The 18,309-nt window shown below is 36.8% G+C and overlaps 1 protein-coding gene across 5 annotated transcripts in view; it reads left to right on the top strand.

Annotated features, from left to right (window-relative positions):
- The window catches only part of bru3 (bruno 3), a 556,696-nt gene that overhangs the window by 528,418 nt on the left and 9,969 nt on the right, over positions 1-18,309 (top strand). For 3 of the 5 annotated variants that reach the window (XR_010517464.1, XM_065218091.1, XM_065218092.1), the window contains exons 9-11: positions 8,589-8,666; positions 9,744-9,902; positions 18,061-18,225. Coding sequence is in view for 4 of the 5 variants with exons in the window: in XM_065218091.1 (XP_065074163.1) it covers positions 8,589-8,666; positions 9,744-9,902; positions 18,061-18,188 (365 nt within the window). In the remaining variant the exon portion in view is untranslated. The remainder of the gene's footprint in view (positions 1-8,588; positions 8,667-9,743; positions 9,903-18,060; positions 18,226-18,309) is intronic. The other 2 variants (XM_065218093.1, XM_065218094.1) reach the window with 1 other exon arrangement.

The following is an 18,309-nucleotide window of genomic DNA, read 5'->3' on the forward strand; positions in this document are numbered from 1 at the left end:
TTCTTATATATATTTGATTGATTGTAAATATCTCACAAATGGAAAATTTTAGCAAGATATTCCTCCAATCAATTTCGCTTTTTTTTTTTATTATCATTGAATAATCCAAAAATTCAGTGCGTTTTGTGCACGAAAATGCGCAATTTTGTTATTAGAAAACGAGGCGTTTCTGTGATAGAAAAAAGTGGTTTCCCTAAGTAGTAGTAGAAGTAAAATTAACATTTATTTGTTGATTCATTATGTTTTACCATTGGTTTTGAAGTACAACTGATTAGCCTTTGACTCTTCATCTTTAATCGGTTTAATTAAATATTTTAGTATTTCGATTGCGTTTAGCGCTAATTTACCCTTTAAAGGGTTTGTTAAGTTTGGTTTCCCTAACACAGTCGCTGAAGATTAAAACCTAGCACGTAATCCTTCGTTAAATCTACGGACTTTTGTCTTTACATATTTTAAGCAAGGATTGAACTGTTTTCAATGGTTGTTGTCCAAAATTGTACAAACAAAAATCAAAATATGTTTGGCTAATATCCAACGCCATCCAAACTATCCTGGAGTGCTTAGTCTTGGATATACAGTCGAATTTTGCTCAATGGGATACGTTTTTGTTGGGCTCCCGTTAGTTGGGCTGTACCCCAGCTTAATCTAAGTCAAACGTCATTTCTGACAGTGCTGATTCCAGTTTGAAGGACTCATGGATGAACAATTTGGAAAGTTGCTAAAATATGTTGATGATACTAAACAATCGGTGTATCCCTCAACCAATTTTCAGCTCAGCTCAGCCTAAATAACGAAAGCCTTTCACTAAGTGGGTTATGGTTTGAGCCCACGGTGCGTAACTACCTAGCGTCCCTAGCTCTGAAGCATGTCCAAGTAGATTCATTGAATCAATACTTCATCATTTACGATCCCTCTCTATGTACATCAGATGGTCTAGGTTCTCGAAATCGCCCTGGAGTTCATATCAAATGATCTACAAGTTCAACCACAACTGAGACAATTTCATGAAGCCGATAAAATGAAAAAAAAAACATCTATGACCTGAACTGCTTGGATTACAATAATGTAACACAGAATGCACGAGATTACACTTTTTGTTCACAGGTGAATTTTTCATTGACGAAAAAATGATGAAGGTTTTTTGAAGACTATGTGAAAATCAATTTTGTCAACATCGCGCGAAAGTCTGTCAATGACAATGACAAATCTCAGCACTGCTTGGAGTCCTCCAATTCGTGTTCAGATCAAATGATCTACTAAATCAACCACGACTGAGACAATCAGATTCCTAGAGTCACAACTGAGACAATATCCCTTGCGGCGAAATAAATCCAAGCTGATTTATGGAGTCTTTACGCATATTTTACTATCCACTTCCATTTATATAAGATGTTCTAAGTTCTTCAAATGCTCCTGGAATTCAGATAAAATGATCTACTAGATCAAGATCGACTGAGGAAATGTCCTTAGAAACGAAACATATCCAAGCCCTGATAGATCAAATAATCTAAACTCAAAGATAATTTGAAGACCCTAGAATATGTTGAGGACAAGGAAATGTAGGCTTAATGAACATGAAAATACATGTGTCGTTGCTAAGGGTATCGTCGCTGTCCAGGTTCAAGTGCATGTTCTCAATCATGAATTATTCATAAGGATTTGGATATCTAGGCTTGTCCTTTCATATTGTCGATGTAATGCTAACATACGTTAATACAACTTTGCCAATATGGAGTATGGAACTAAATACCACCTGTGATTTTATACAGCCAATCATAGGAAGTGGGCATATATGACCCATTTTAAGTTCGGAAAGATTTTAGATTTGGGCACAATTTCTTTTGCAAACAATGACTCCAATTGCCTATATTTAGTGAAGTAAGGCTCTCAATCATAATATAAAAACCAAAATCAGGTAGTGGGGTGTTTCAGCTATAAGTTGAAGAATGATCTTTTATTCGTGAGAAATTGGAGGTTGACGTCAATGTTTATGAAATCAGTTGCTCCCTTATCACAAATCGCTCGGTGCAAACGTCTTAAAATCATATAATTTACGAAAATGGCTAACTTGACCAAATTTGGTAAAAGGGGAGATTTAACTTAGCACATATGATTTACACATTCAAAGCTCTGGGGAAGAAAATTTCTAAGAGAAGCCATATATGAGCTTCTAGAATAGCTCAGAAACATTTCCAGAATGATTGGTATCGGTTTAAACAAAGTCTGGAACTTTATAATTTGTTCGACATTTCGTGTTTAGAAATTGTGGCAAGATCTTTGAGTAGCCAATAACACAGTGTGGTCTCAAGTAAAACTAAGTTTAAAAGTCTTTAAAATTATCTTTTATTGCTGTTGAAGTTAAGACTTTTTTTTTCCTGAAAAGCAACTTTGTCTCAAACGTCATTTTGATTTAATGAGCCGTTTTCGTGCTATGATGTATTGGTATAAAAAGAAATATGCCATTTTGAAAAAAATAGACGAGAGGCAACCCAAGTAACCAAAAGTTCCGCATTCAACACTTCCAAGTTCCATAAAGTTCAAATAAAGTTCCGACAGAACATTCAAGTTCCATAAAGTTCAAATAAAGTTCTTACAGAACTTTCAAGTTCCATAAAGTTCAAATAAAGTTCCGACAGAACTTTCAAGTTCCATAAAGTTCAAATAAAGTTCCGACAGAACTTTCAGAACATGAAGCAATCCGCACAAATCTTTTTTTGTAACAAAATTAAATGTACGTAAATATGAAATAATCAGTGGCCCGAATAAATCATAATTATTATATTTATGCAACATTCTATCCAAAAATAAAAAATAAAATTAAAATGTAATTTCCTGGATTCGAACCCGTGTATTCGGCATGCGATCTACGAACGCTAACCACTGCGCCACAAGTGTGATGGAATACCATGCGGGCAAACACCAATTTAAATTCATCAAGGTGTTGTGTTTCGTATTCAAGTCAGTCAGCTGGCTCAGAAAACTCCAACAATAGGCGGGACAACAACTCACTTTAATATATTTCAGATGACGTAGTGGTTCGTGCTGAGACTCTCACGCAGAAGGACTGGGTTTAATTCTTCCAACAGCTCCATTACTACTACTAATGCTGATAAATCAATATACATTGAAATAACTTTCATAAAAGTGCGAACTAAATATAGAATTGGTGTAGAGGACAAAAACCTTTTTTAATTTATTTTCTAAAAGTTCCGTTCAAGTTCCGCCAGAGGCTGCTTAGAATGCTCTTCAATTAAGGTACCAGAACTTTCAAGTTCTTATAAAGACTTAAAAATGAGGTTGCTTAGAATTCTATAGACCACCTTCAACCAAGGTGCTTAAGCCATAAATAGCCTTTTATCCTTGGGAAGATTCCAAATTACATTTTATCATTGCCCCTAGCGAATAATTATGCAAAGTATCATTGAATTCTGAGAGGTAAAAAGAAATATTTGTTTATTGTTCCACATTTAAGCGTGGAACTGCTTCAAAGTGGTTTTCGCAGTTCCATTAAAGATGCTAATCTTGATGGTATTCTTTATTTCACGCATCTTAACTTCCAAAGTCAACGAAATAAGCCACTGAGCTGCTAGCAATAAACAAAGCGCTCCGAAACAATAGCTGCTATCGAATATTTAGCTATCGCGTGATTCACACGGAAAAGAACAACTCCTGAAATCCGGATGAGTTCAAAGGAATTCTATGCAAAATTACAAGTGAGAAATGAAGGGAATGGATCCCTAATTCTGTGGATAATTCGAACAAAATTGTAACAATATCTTCAAAGACAACTAATCAAGAAGTCTGGCAACTCACTCATTTTCTCATACGAACGCTATGAGACAGGTACAATCGTGTCATCTGCCGCTCAAAGGTAAATGCTTCGAACAAATTCGATAGCAAAGATTACATCCTCAGAAGAAAGGTTTGTGTATTTGCTAATTTTTATGCGTTGCTTCCACCTTCACTCAAGCGCAGCAGCTCTATTTATACGAATTTTTCATAGTGTGTATTTCAAAATAATTGGGAGCAGAATTCCAAGGTAATTCAGCGAATGATCTCATAATTTTTGACAATAGTTAAGTGAATTATAAAAAAAAAATTAAGTGACTCAAATTACTGGCGAGAATGAATAACAACTGTTAAGTGAAATCCAAAAGCGTAATTAAATTGGTTTAGGTATGCTTGAAAAACTTTCACAAACAGTCTGAGAAAACTGTTTGATGATACAAATGGAATTCTTGCAAAAGAACAATCAAATAAATGGTCTGAAGAGTTTAAAAATAAAACCCTTTAGATCACACAATATCAAAGAGAAGGTGAAGTGTTCATGTTTTTGAAATATTCAAAGTTTCCTGGGTTCTGTGACAATCTACAATATTTTTCGAAGTCCACGATCTAAAAACTGGTCGATTAAGGACGACAGTTGTTTTTATCGAGAAATCAGAATTAGAAAAAAAATATTAAAATTGTTCTTAACTTGCATTCATAATCCCAGGTGTGAAGAAATATTGTGAATTCAGAGAAAGACAAAAACAAAATGGCTCTCCTCTATTTCCAAATCTGCCATTTGAATTTATCAATTAGAAAAGGTGTGACATTTTCACGGTGTGCAAACCCCTTTTATCTGAGCAGGAACGAATATCTCGATCTAATCTAACACCAACATAGCCAGTTCTTGAAAGCATCCTGGAAAATGATGGATATACCTCCATAATTTGTCTTGTCTATTTGAGATATGTTTCACATCAAAGATGCGTCACACATTTCAAAACGGCCAGGCCTTCTGTGCAGCATTTAAGGGGCAAGATGATTCACAAATGGATGAAACGTGGACATCTCGTACCGTACGTTCCGATTTTGGTAATTACATGATTGATTGGTTGTTTTAAGCATCAATGTTAGAAAGGTTAAGTGATGCTACATTTTATTCTGACGGTTGGGACATGAGCACTAACTCTTGTCCTAGCCTTCTATGGCTTATGGCTTTAGTGCCATTACTCGCTTTCTGAAAAGAGAAGAGGGAAAGGAAAAGGAGAAGGACAAAGGGAAAAGCAAACTCTATGAACATAAACAATATTTTTGATTTGAAATATACAATATAGAAATGCATGTGGTGGTCACTACCCGAATCTTGTCACCATTATCAAGTCATAAAATGTAACAAGCACTAAAATGTAATCCTTTGATTACTGGAAAAATCCGGATTCCCTTGTTTGAAGTTGTCACGACTAAGGTTCGGTGGTAGATCTTATACCAGTAACTGAGCAGGAACGAACGATACCTTTAATTGGTATGGATAAGCCTGTCATAACAGGTAAAATACCAAAAATTAATACCAAAAAAATCTTCCCGCGATACTATTCCAAATTATGATAATGCTATACCAAAGCAATACCACACAGGTATTCTTTTGGTGCTAAAATATTTTTGTTTTGTTATTTACAAAGCATTCCCGAGCAGGAGAAAATAGCTAATGAATAGCTAATTCTGATCTGATACCAACATTTGGTATTGACCAGCATGACATAAGAGGTAAAATACCAAAGAATAATACCAAAAAATTACATGCAAAATACTTTGCAAATAACGGCTACCAAAAGCATTCCTGTGTGGTATTGTTTTGGTATTGCATTATCATAATTTGGTATTGGAATGGTATTATGGGAACATTTTTTGGTATTATCTTTTGGTATTTTACCTCTTATGTCAGGCTCATCCATACCAATTTAAGGTATCGAGATATTCATTCCTGCTCGGGTTTTGCATGTAATTTATTTTTGGTATTGTTCTTTGGTATTTTACCTCCCATGTCATGCTGGTGAATACCAAATTTTGGTATCAGGTCAATATTAGGTATTCATTGGTTATTTTATCCTGCTCAGGTACGGCGCAGCTGCAGAGGAACTCGATATCGTGTAGCAATCTGTTGGTTATGAACGAGGTGGAAATCAACTAAATTCTGAATTATGAATTCCAATGCTGTTTAAGACATGAACCACCACAGACGTGGAAAATTCTAAATTATTACCTGAGAATGTATTCAAAGTAGCGTTAAATTGAAATATGTCAGTTCCAGTCTCAGGCCGTTGTAATCCAGGACGAAGATTGAAAAGACACAGTTCTGAATTCCAGTTGAACGGAAACTGCCTAATGGATGAAAATCAAATGTTGTATGATCATAATTTCAATTGAAATGCAACTCATTAATCTTCCAATGTCGAATGTAACAAAAGCCAGACATTTCAATAGCTGACAATCACGAACGTCCTCCCACCACCATCGGTCGCACTCATAATCATAACTTTTCATCCACTCGTGATATTAACAAGCCAAACGTTCCCAGCAGGGAAGATCCGTTAGGTCACCGAACGCGCTAGGCAAAGACCATCCTTGGCTGACACCGCCAAAACCCACCCAAGCGGATCCCCACTTGGGAGGATGGAGCAGCACAGCAGCAGCCTGCCAAAAACATAATTCACCTAGTAAAAACCAATTGCCTAAAAGTATTGTTAAATGAAATGGAAAATTCGTAACCGTAAACAGAACCGGCAAGCAGCTTCGGTCTACGGTTTTGCTATTATGGCAGAGGAAAAAATCCAATCCAGTCGGGAAGAGAAACATATGGAAAACTATACCTTTGCTATCGTTGTGGAGTGGGAGGAGGGTAGGGAAAGTGGCGACAATATGCTAGCTATACACACAAGGCTCGGTCGACCATGATAAACGAGGGCGCACGGTGCCAGAACGTAGTGGATGTGGGGATGAGGTGGGAGACAAAGATCGCCACCAAAACAAATGACTACAGACGAGAAAAAACAAGATCATAACTTTCGGCGCAAAGAGAGCGAATATTTCCCCGTGCTGCAGGTTGACCCCTCCTACATGGGGGGTGAACGGGCAAATAAAACCAGCTGGAGCTTTGGCAGTAGGTTCAAAGTCAGATAATATGAATCGATCCGGTGTATAAATCTTGGCAAATGGCGAACGGTTTCCAAAAGGCAAATGATACGGACAAGGTGAGGAGTCCGGTCTGAAGTTTTAGGAACGATGCTTATCTGTGGGCAGCCATTTTTACTCTCTTTTATTGGTTTCCACTTTCGGAGCCAACAAATTGTGCAGTGTCGATTTTTAGTGCCGTTCGGGTGTGGGTGTGGTCGGCCAACGAGGACGACCAGAAATCATATTCCAATTATTTCAAGCACCTTATGGCTGTTGTATTGCTATGAGCTAGGTATTGAAGGATGTCGTTGTTGTTGTGTTTTGTTTTTGGTGTTGAAAGAGGAGATCCGAGTGGAAATGTATTTGGTCGCAGGCTACAATGTGAAACTGATGCCAAGGAATTGTCATTGAGATATGATTTTGCCAATTATTTTTCACGATGACAAATGGCTATGGGGGATGGGAAAGTAAAGGGATGGACTGTACTTATGAAAAATAAAAATCTTATGTGATTGGGAGCCAGTCGTCAGTTAGGAAATATTTGAAAAAAAAATTCTGACGAGTATCAAAATATATTGAAATAAATTTGTAACATCAAAATGAATAATGGTTAGAGGTTCGTTTAAATATTATGTAATGACAGCCACAGTATAAGCTATGTAAAAAGTTTAACTCGAAATAACTGCTCATGGTTAAAAGAACAATTTTTTGACGAATTTGTTGGCGATGAAATGTTCTCCGGTGAAATATTCTGATCCCAAAAAGTGCTTTAACTCAATCTTTGAAAAAGCACTAAGTAGTTAATTTTATCCTACAATATACATATGTAAACTTATTGCATTGAAACTCGTGGGATGAATTTGAACTCAAGTAGCAGTATTCTATTTTTAAAAAAATAAACAATTTATCAAATCCAATGGTACATTTTAAAAGAGCAATTGTACGAATTTTTTGGCCACATCCGTTGGAAAAAAGAGAGGTAAAGCGTGGGTTGCGCTTAGTAGGACAAAACTACCTAAACTCTATCTACTCTGTTTCGAAATTCTATTTTCCTGTTCCACGTATCTGACCGAACAAGTGCCCCTAAACTCGAACCGTATGATGTCATAAATCGTTTTTCTCGATGAAAAATAGTTACCAATTTTTCTATTCTTATTTCTTTCAACATTTCATACATTTTTCGTTTCACTCCATTCCACTCAGAACACTTAAGCTACATAGGTAGTACCTTCCAGCAGCACACACTGGTCTCTCACGTCCAAACATGAAGTCGTAAACAATATTTATGAGTTGAGGAAGAATTATGGAGCAACATTTCATGGGAACTGTTTTCATCTCTTATATTTTTATCGATAGATTTCGTTTTCGTTATTTTCTGTTAAGATGAAAATTTCGCACTCTTTCGTTTGTTTTGTATCAACCTGGCAATACGCTAGTGCAATTAGTATCTTTTGTACCAAATTCCGTAGAATCACAATACAATAAACTTAGTGCTAACGAGCTTTAGCCTAACACCGCTACTGCCATCAGAAATCCATATTAACCCCCTCTTCCCTTCGAATATCTCTATCTTACTTGTTCTTTACTACTTTTACTGTGTGTTGTTGATGTATATTTGTTTTTTGATTGTAAATTTGTAAATTTAACAGCCTACCCAGCCGTATATGGACAATTTCCGCAAGCCATACCACAACCGATTGCCACCATTGCACCAGCACAACGTGAAGGTAAGCATCGCCCAAGAGCGCTACTTCCCTATCTACCACAACCACCAAAACTGCCACGACCACCAAAATACAAGAAACTTAACAACAGACCGCAGTACGCACAAAGAGTCCAGCATTCGTGCTGCTGCTCTATGTCGGACTGCCTCCGCGCTCGGGACACTTAACAAAACTGTTTGTTCCTGTTTCCTCCGTCTGTCTCTATCACTCTCGTCTAGAAATATTCAATTTTTTTTTTGCGTTCCAGTTATTTCTGCATTTTGCAATAATTCTTTTCGCTGGATCTAAGCGATTGGGTTCATATTAGACATTTACTATTTATCGTTGCTATTGTTTTCGTTCGTCTCGCGCAGATTTTCTGTTGTGTTCAATAGATGTCTTTAGTGTTATTTTTTTAGTCAACCTTCATGCCTTGCATAATAGAACAACACACTCACAGATGCCAGCCAGAAATGGGTGTTAATCTTGATGACTCGAGTATCGGCTTTAAACACGCTCACTTTCACGCACACACCACTGACTGTTATGCGCTCTGCTTTCTACCGCAGGCTGTGTGGAGTTGTGGAAAAATTGTCGAAATGTACAGCTCAGTTGTGTTTTACTACCGGAAATAAAAAAAAAAAAACCGATAGGAACTACCACCGTAGTACCGCTGCTGCTCTTCGTGTGTTGTTGTATTATGCCGGGCGATCCTCGGATAAGTGTTGTTTTTATATGTTTATTTATGTAGCATAACCTTCACTGGATATTGAGTCGTTTGATATTTATTTTCTGGTAAATTGATGTTTTCGTTTTTCTTCGGATAGCTTTAGATCTTTTAGCGATAGACTTCGGCATTTGGTTTTACAGATATCTCTAGATTGATTTCAAAAAATGGCATACTAAAAGAACAATTTCGGACCAACATTGTTATGATTATTCAGCTCCCCTCCGACAAATATAAGACCTTTCAGCAGGCATGAGAAAGTCCTTATATTATAAACCCTTTTTCCCCTTATACTAAATACGATGAATATGTCTTCGCCATGACTGTAAACGACAACAACACGGCTCCTAAATGTGCTTTCATGTTCTACACAGGCTGTTCCATATCGGGCCCAGAAGGTTGCAACCTATTCATCTACCATCTGCCGCAGGAATTCGGCGACGGAGAGCTGATGCAGATGTTTATGCCCTTCGGTACTGTGATAAGTTCGAAAGTCTTCATCGATCGGGCCACGAACCAGAGCAAGTGTTTCGGTGAGTATTTGCCTCAAAATATCATAACCTCCTGCTCCCCACTGCTATGTGTTGAGGTTCCAATCAATTGCGCCAAATTTGAACGAATTCGGTAAAAATTTAAAATTTTGTATGGGAAAATGTTAAGTAAACGGAACGAAACTATTCGTTGGCATGTCATAAATTTAAAAAAAAAATCTCGATGTTCACCAAACCTGCGACAAAGATTGAGACAACTATACAGAACAACTTTGTTAAAGATCGCAAATTGATTTAACTAAATTTTCATTTTTATACTTTCGGCCTAGTACTCCGAGCATACCAACAAGCTTATATAAATGCCTGCAGGTATGCGTGGAGCACTTGGACTAAAGTTAAAAATAATAATGAAGTCAAATCGACTTGCAGTCTTTGACAAAGTTGTTCTATATAGTTTTTCAATTCATATTCCAGGTTTGGTGAAAATTGAGCGATGTTTGAACTATTGACAAGCATTTGTTTCGTTTCCCATACATTTTCCCATGCAAACTTAAACATTCACCCGCATATCAAGTCCCAGTTAAAATTATCCTACGATTTCGTTCAAATTTGGCAAAGTTGTTGGGATCTTCAATACAGATCGAAAGAGCAATGGGAGCAGGGTGTCGTTAAAATGAAATACCGTTATGTCCATTCTGATAACAATAACCTTTCTTACATGAGACCTTTTTATATGAATATCTGAAGCCATACATAGATCAGCATTATAAAAATCACCGTTAAATTCGTGGAATATTAAACGCCACAAGAAGAAGATTCCAACGAAGTTTTTCTTCTAACGAAATAATCGTTGAGAACAACCAAAATAATTTTTGATAAACCAGAAAATCCAAGAAAGGAGATCAAACAATTAACACATCATTTATCGATTAATGGAAGCTATTGCGAGAACATTTTTTTCTTTCTAAAAGTTGATGTTCTAAGATTTATGTCTATTTAAAAGTGTACATTGTTTGTCCAATATTAGAACATCAGCATTTTTGATAAGCTTCTAAATAAAGCACATAAGCTAAAAAATAAACCAGCCATCGGCTGAAAGTCTATTAAATAATGAACTATAATCTAAAATCGAAGACATCAAATCAAGAAGACTGCGCAACTCTGCCAAAATTCAAGCGACATATACAGTAGCGCAAAGGAGGAAGTTTAACGCATAGAGAAATGAGCAAATACACAAACCTTTCTTCTGAGGTTGTAATATTTGCTATCAAATTCGTTCGAAGCATTTACCTTTGCACGGCAGATGATGCAACTGTGCCGGTCTCATAGCAGTCGTATGAGAAAATGGAAGAGTTGCCAGTCTTCTTGATATGTAATCTTCGCAAATAGGCTAAAAAATCTCCAAAAATGTACCTTTTTTTCCGTGATTTTTGTTTTCCGTCGATCTTGTTTTCCGTGCAGAGCACCAATGATACCGACGCCAGGGAGGCAGCTCCCACACCTGGACCCTACCAATCGACCCATCAACTCCACAATTATCCACGGCCCATACAAATTAAAAAAAAATTGTATGGACAATTGTCTACGCATGGGGAGCGGGGGGGGGGTCAAGAATCCCAAAAAAAATACGTAGTTTATGAACAGCCCCATAGCAGAATTATGAATATCGCCGTGGATTGTCGAGATTTTGCAGCACTGGCTAAATGCATTTGAATAAAACATAAAACCGAATTCGATTGAGCCGATAAGATCAATAGGTTGAATGGGTCAATACTAAGGTTTTAGTAGAATTTTTTCATGGATCTTGAATTTGATTTTGCGTTCATCAATTTGTTCTAACTACCTTGAATATTTGCACAAAACTGTACAGGGTTTTATGGAATTGTTATCAATCATTTTCTTTAGAATCTGTTCCCTTGACAAATTTCTTATCAGATTTCTAATAAAATAAATTTGAGATTCTCTCTACGAGCCCCTTGATATTTTTCCAAAAAATTCATGAAATTCGTCAATAGATTCTTTTTGGATTTTAATCATTTTCCTATTTAAGCATCCGTCTATCAATTGTTTGTAATTTATTTGAATTCTTTTTACAATTATCAACGAATTCACTTGAGAATTGCCTTAAAACTTTTCTAAAAATAATAAAAGAGTTCTTCTATACATTTTTCTGTAAATCCTCTTAGAATTATCCTATCATTCTAAAAACAAACCTCTCCTCGAGGTGCCCTTGGAAATATCCTTGTAATTCCCTAAAAACAGTTCGTAGAATTATTTTGCAACTTTACCATCACAATTCTATTCGCTTAGTATTTTTCACAAATCCTGGAATCCTCATGGTATTTTAAACAGATTTTACTCCAAACCTTCCCAATTATGTTGGATGTTTGGTCAAAACCCTCGTAGAGTTGATCGCGAAGCTCCTTTGCAAATTTGCACTGAAATACTTTGGTTTTATATCGTTAATTCTTAAATACTTTTAAAATTGGTGAAATTATTCTACAAGAGCTTCTTAGTGACTTTACCCTGAAAATCTAACCTAGTAAAAGGGACTCCAAATTTGTTGAATGTCCAAAGTTTTATTAGTTTGTCTTAAAGAAGATCATGTACATTTTCGTGATTTGTCATCGAAATACACGAGTTTTCCCGGATATTTCGAATTCCCGGCTTTTTCCCAGTTTTTCCAGATTTTTTGATCACCCTGATAGATTCATTTTGGGCCATTTCTTAGTCTTTTTTCCACTCGTAGACTTTTATACGTACACAATTTTTAATGGAACGTAGACTTTGGCCAGGCCAAATATAAGACTGAGTTTGCATAAAGTCGAATGATATTATAGGGGTCATTCCAGCTCAAGTGGGTACACAACCTGTGGTCGATGTCACCGATTTGAGCCAAACATGGCCAAAACGCTTATTTTGGCATTCTGAACAAATGCCTTTTTTTGATTTTGCTCTTAAGAGCCCAGATCCTTCTGGGCTACAACCCTGTATTTTCGAGATTTTTAAAAAATCTATACTTTCAGAAGAGATTACTCGTCAATTTGAAGGTTTTGTAATGTTAATTCTTATAAATGTACAAACATTTTGTTTTTGTTATAGTAACTACAGTAAACAAACTGATTACCGGCAGGTATCCAAATTTTCAAAAAATGGTATATTTTCACCATGGGCGGGATTTTAAATTTCTTAATGATAATAATGAATAAATTTTTCGTCGATTTTTGTCATATCCGAAAAGATTTATGAGGCTCGGAAAATTATACTCAGTCTACAAGTAAATTACGTTTTCTAGAGTCTAGAGAAATTAAACTTAAATTTGAGTCGATCTTACAGGGGTTACTCAAAATAACTAGGATAGGCAAATTTTTGGTCAACTTTGGAGTGTTGTAACTTCGTCAAATATGATCCGATTTCAAATCTTCCAGGAGCATTTGACTGGAAAACTAATATTGTTCTAAATAATCATGGTCATCGGATACCGGAGATATTCTGGGTTTTCGGAGGGCTTGTCTAACTTGTTAAAGTTTTGGTGAAATTGTATGTATGATGCTGGTTAAATATATATATTTTTAGTAAATACAACGAAATAAAAACCATTTTTAAAGCAAATCGTATGCCAAGAACTAAAATCGGCCTATAATCAACTGAGATATGGCCATTTCCCTGTAATCAGTTCTGGTGGAGGGTTCTGAATGCGGGCAGATCATTTAATCACTCAAAACATGCCATGCGACAGCTCTTTCTTCATGGTTTCTCGTCAAAAGACTTTAGATAAACTTTAAATGCATCATTGACCACATTGGCCACTCTCGGAACATCCAGTATGCCCCGTGGAAACCTGGAGCAGGGAACAATTGCATTTTTACTCAAAAACATGCCGTGCGACAGCTCTTTCTTCATAGATTTTCATGAATATTCTTTCTATAGACTTAAAGTGAATCATTGACCACATTGGCCGCTCTCAAGTACCGGCCAATATTATCCGATTTCATTCACTATTCATCGATAATCTAGGATGTGTTAGAATTATCAAGAACTATGCTGATGTTGTTTCTAGTGTGTTTTGTGATGTGAACTGTCAGTTTTTTGAGCACCTGTTTTTTGTGATTATTGTATGTTCAAACTCTGAAAGCAACGATATTTGCCCGGAGATTTCGCAACAGAACTGATGGCCAAACGTGACCAAACCGCGACTCGACCAAACCCAAGACCAAGCGATAGGTGCCATCGATGCTGATCTTCACCGGATGCCCAAGATTGGGGAAGTCTGTTGGGGTAGTGATGGAAATCAGTAATGACCATGGAGATATCGGAGAATTCCCATTCGCGTTTCCGCACTTCCAATAATGTGTGTAAAGCGCCATACTATCACCTCAAAATTTCAAGAGCACAGCTGCCACAAAACATACAACAATTAATCTGGAACTTCACATTTGATGCAGTAACAAACAGGGAGATCCAATTTCATGATTGATGTCACAACTGTGTCCGAAAATTGTGCAAGTGTTCTAGCCATCATCAGGCAATTTGTAAACTCTTCAAGGAATCACTATAAATGATTTTTGAACATACGATTTTCGAACAGATTTATCAACCAACAATACTAAATAGTGGATCAGCAAACTTGTGATGACCATATCTTGCAAACTGAAGCACGCTTACGCAAACCAATTCCACCCTCGGATAGGAAAGAATTTTCCCTAACCGACGGTGTTGTTGATTTGGCAAGGCGAGCTTCGATTTGCGAGAAAAGATCATTACAAGATTTGATTACAAAAGCTGATCCGCCTTTTTGGATTGTTGGTTGAGATTTCACGACGTTCCTTTCTTATAAACAAACGGCTTTCATCGTTACCTGTCATGATACTCATAGAGATGCGACCCGATATAAGAGATGTAACCGATAAAAATCGATATTCGATAATTGTTTTACTTTTTCAGTGACAGTGAATATAGACAGTCAAGCTATAGACCAGCCAACATGAGTTGACGTATCCAAACTAATCGTCAAATCGTACGGAAAATGTTCGTTTTGGATACATGATGATGGTCTTTAACTATGACCGTCTATAACAGTGACAGCTCGTTCGTGTGGTGGATTTGAAAACGCACGAATTTATAATGCGTGTTGTAGATGCATCGCACGTGTAATTTGATTAAAAATTCAAAAAACAGTGTGACCAAATAAATTTTAAAATTTTCCCTTTGTTATAAAGGTCTTTAAGTATTTGTGAAAAAAACAATAAGTCTTTAAATGTCTGTAACGAAAAAAATGTCTATGAAAAAATAAAAGTCTGTAAATTCACAGACATGTCTATAAATTTGGCATCTCTGGGGTACAGGACTGTTAAGGCGAATCACTTGTTGTATTACAAGATAATTGATATTTTCAGCAGCTCTTCTAGTGATTCAGGATGAAAACCAGGGTTGTCGTCTGATCACTCAATGCGCTGATTTTCATAAATCCGCAAAGTTAGAATTAAGAAAATACAAAGATTGCTAGCCTTTCACCATGCGTAAGTGAAAATCAGCAGTGGCAATGGTGGTGTAGTGGTAAGCGTGATTTTCTTTCACCCCAAAAGGCCTTGGTTCAATCCCAGTCGGTGTGGCCGGGATGTTCTCAGGCTTGAAATCTCTGATCAGGCCTTCCATGAGAGAAGGTTCCATGAGTTTTATGGGTCGATAGGTAAGGTCCAGGCGTGGGAGCTGCCTCTCTGGCGTCGGTAGAATTGGTACTCAGTACGGAAAACAACATAGAGGGAAAACAAACTAAGGAGAAAAATGTAAAGCAACGGTCAAGAGAAGAAAGACGCACACTGCCTCTAGCCTTACCATTTCTCGTAGCACAGATAGAGCAAAGGATAAAGCATAGAACTTTCTATCGCATGGCTCATGATTCGAGTCCGATCTGGGAAGCCTTTTTTTAATTTTTTTTTTGGTTTGTTTATTCCTGCCAATGATGAAGTATTTTTACTCATCCTCACTAACACACACCACATTTTACGGTCTCCACATCTAACACTTGTGGCCCGCTGGTTGGGTATAGTGATAGCTTGTGTGACAGTTCTAACGAAACTAGCTTCATACAATGTACAAATCAATTTCGTTGCTGAAAACAACGAATAATTTCTTAGAACAAACGAGCGATTTCGTTGTGTAATCGAAATTTTATTTTCAGTGTAAACATTAACGCAAACAATTAAAATCACATGCGAAATAATACTATCTCGTACGCTGATGACTATAAGTTATCCATAACATATTGATACATTTTTTTTAATTTTAAAATCACCATTTGTGTAAAGTTTATGCGACACACGATCTGCTTTATTTTTGTCTTTGAAAAGCATAACCAACAATCAATACGATACTAACGACTTTAAATTGGCTTACTACTTCACTAGTTTATTGGTCCCAAGCAAACGATTAACGTACCCCATTCTAGTCAATATTCTAATACTACACAATGTTTGTTTTGATTCGCTATGAAAGTTTGACAGGTAAAATGAGGGGTTAGTGGATTTTCCTATGTTTCGAGGGGTGAATCGATTAGCTTGGGATCGAAGAGAGTACCAGAGCTGAGCCAAAAAGTTGAGCACGTATCTTCGGTATCTTCTAGTCTTAGAGTTACCTCTATGGTATAACCATGACAACCGAAGAAACTGTTGGTACTTTTTCCTCCTACCTTCAACAAGAAGATATAGCGAAGAGTGGTCAGCACACGATACAGTCACGCAAACGACCTGGGTTCTCAAGATTGACCATACTGTAGATTTTTTTAATTTTTATATTTCTAGACCAACAATTGAACTAGGCAGAACAACAAAACGTAAACAATGGCGTTAAACACAAAATTCTGGAGAATCGAAACACTCCCAAACAAACTAACAATGCCATTCGATAAAGGAAGTTTGGTCTATCAACTAATGATGTTAGATTTCTTGGATGTGCTTTGATTCTCGAGGAATTTGCGTTTAAAGCCATTGTTTACGTTTGATTGTTCCACCTATTTCAATTGTTGGTTTAGATTTCTTATATAGCTCAATTGGTTTTTTATTGTTAAGCAATTTCTCAGTTATTAGCCAATGGCTTTTCTGATGTTATTTTTGATATGTTACCTCTTATATCGATCAAATCAATATCAAAAGAGTTCTTTCGATTTCCTGTTTTGTGAATTAAAATTTGCTATTTGTTAGATATTTTGTTCTACTCGGGCAACCATTTCGAATAAGTGGCGCCGGTGGTGTAGTGGTAAGCGTGATTAACTCTCACTCCAGCAGACCTGGGTTCAGTCCCAGTTGGCGCCACCGGCATAACATCTCTCATCACGCCTTCCTTTGGGATGATAGTAAAGCCGTAGGTCTCCGGTTCATGAGTTGATGAGACGAGGTAGGGTCCTGGTGTGGGAGCTGCCTCCCTGGCGTCGGTAGCATTGGTGCTCAGCACTGTGCACAGAAATCAAGATCGACGGAAAACAAGATCGATCGACATTTAAATTAGACATTTTTTGGCTTACATTTGGGTTACATCATCTTTAGTCAATACTGTTGGGTCGTGAGCTTTTGCAATTTCCAAAGGTGGTCGCAATCGAACAAAAATTGAGAACCACTGCTCCATAATTTAATCGTACGTGTAAATAAAAGCTTGATGAATTAATAAACCTGATCATCTTGTGGACTGGGATTGAAATGTCCAAGGTGTTCAAGAGTTGTTAAATGTTAATAACATATAGATTTGTAGTGCCAAACTTGACAGCACTTCTGAATAAACTGATAAGAAACGAAAATCTGGTTTGACATAGCAGTAGTAGATACAATGATCATGGCTTACCAGATGTTGGCCTCCTAAATATTCCTTGTCTAATAAGCTTTGTATTCCAAAATACAGTTTCAAGTTTATAAGTATAATATCTGATGTCAATTATACCTCCATTTCCTATCATACTGCATGGCGAAAAAAAAAGTAGAATGGAAAAGACTAAAACGGACATCACACTTCTCACTAGGTGTGTGCAAAGATAGATCTTGTGAATTTTGATGTCATGTTCGATTACATAGTTTCCCCATAATAATGTCCATGCCATCTCCAGTATCTGAACCAACTTGGTTTGTGTTTATTTGCTTCTCTCATTATTATTTTGTTCAGAACCAAGATATCAATTCATATTGACGATGAATTTTATCTCACCCTCTCGCAGGTTTTGTGTCATTTGACAATCCAGCCAGCGCTCAAGCTGCAATCCAAGCCATGAATGGTTTTCAGATTGGTATGAAAAGACTGAAAGTTCAGCTGAAGAGACCAAAAGACGCCAATAGACCCTATTAACAATCAGAGATCAAAAGCGCTTTAAAGAGTGCTTCTGGTAAGTACCGCATTTGTTTTTGTTTATGATTCTTCCAAATCCCAACAATGCGGCCAAAGACAAATGGTGGACTAACTTTGATTT

This window comes from Ochlerotatus camptorhynchus, unplaced genomic scaffold, assembly GCF_037179485.1.
Source record: "Ochlerotatus camptorhynchus isolate MF236.1 unplaced genomic scaffold, CSIRO-AGI_Acam_v1.1 ptg000083l, whole genome shotgun sequence".
Lineage (NCBI taxonomy): Eukaryota > Metazoa > Arthropoda > Insecta > Diptera > Culicidae > Ochlerotatus > Ochlerotatus camptorhynchus.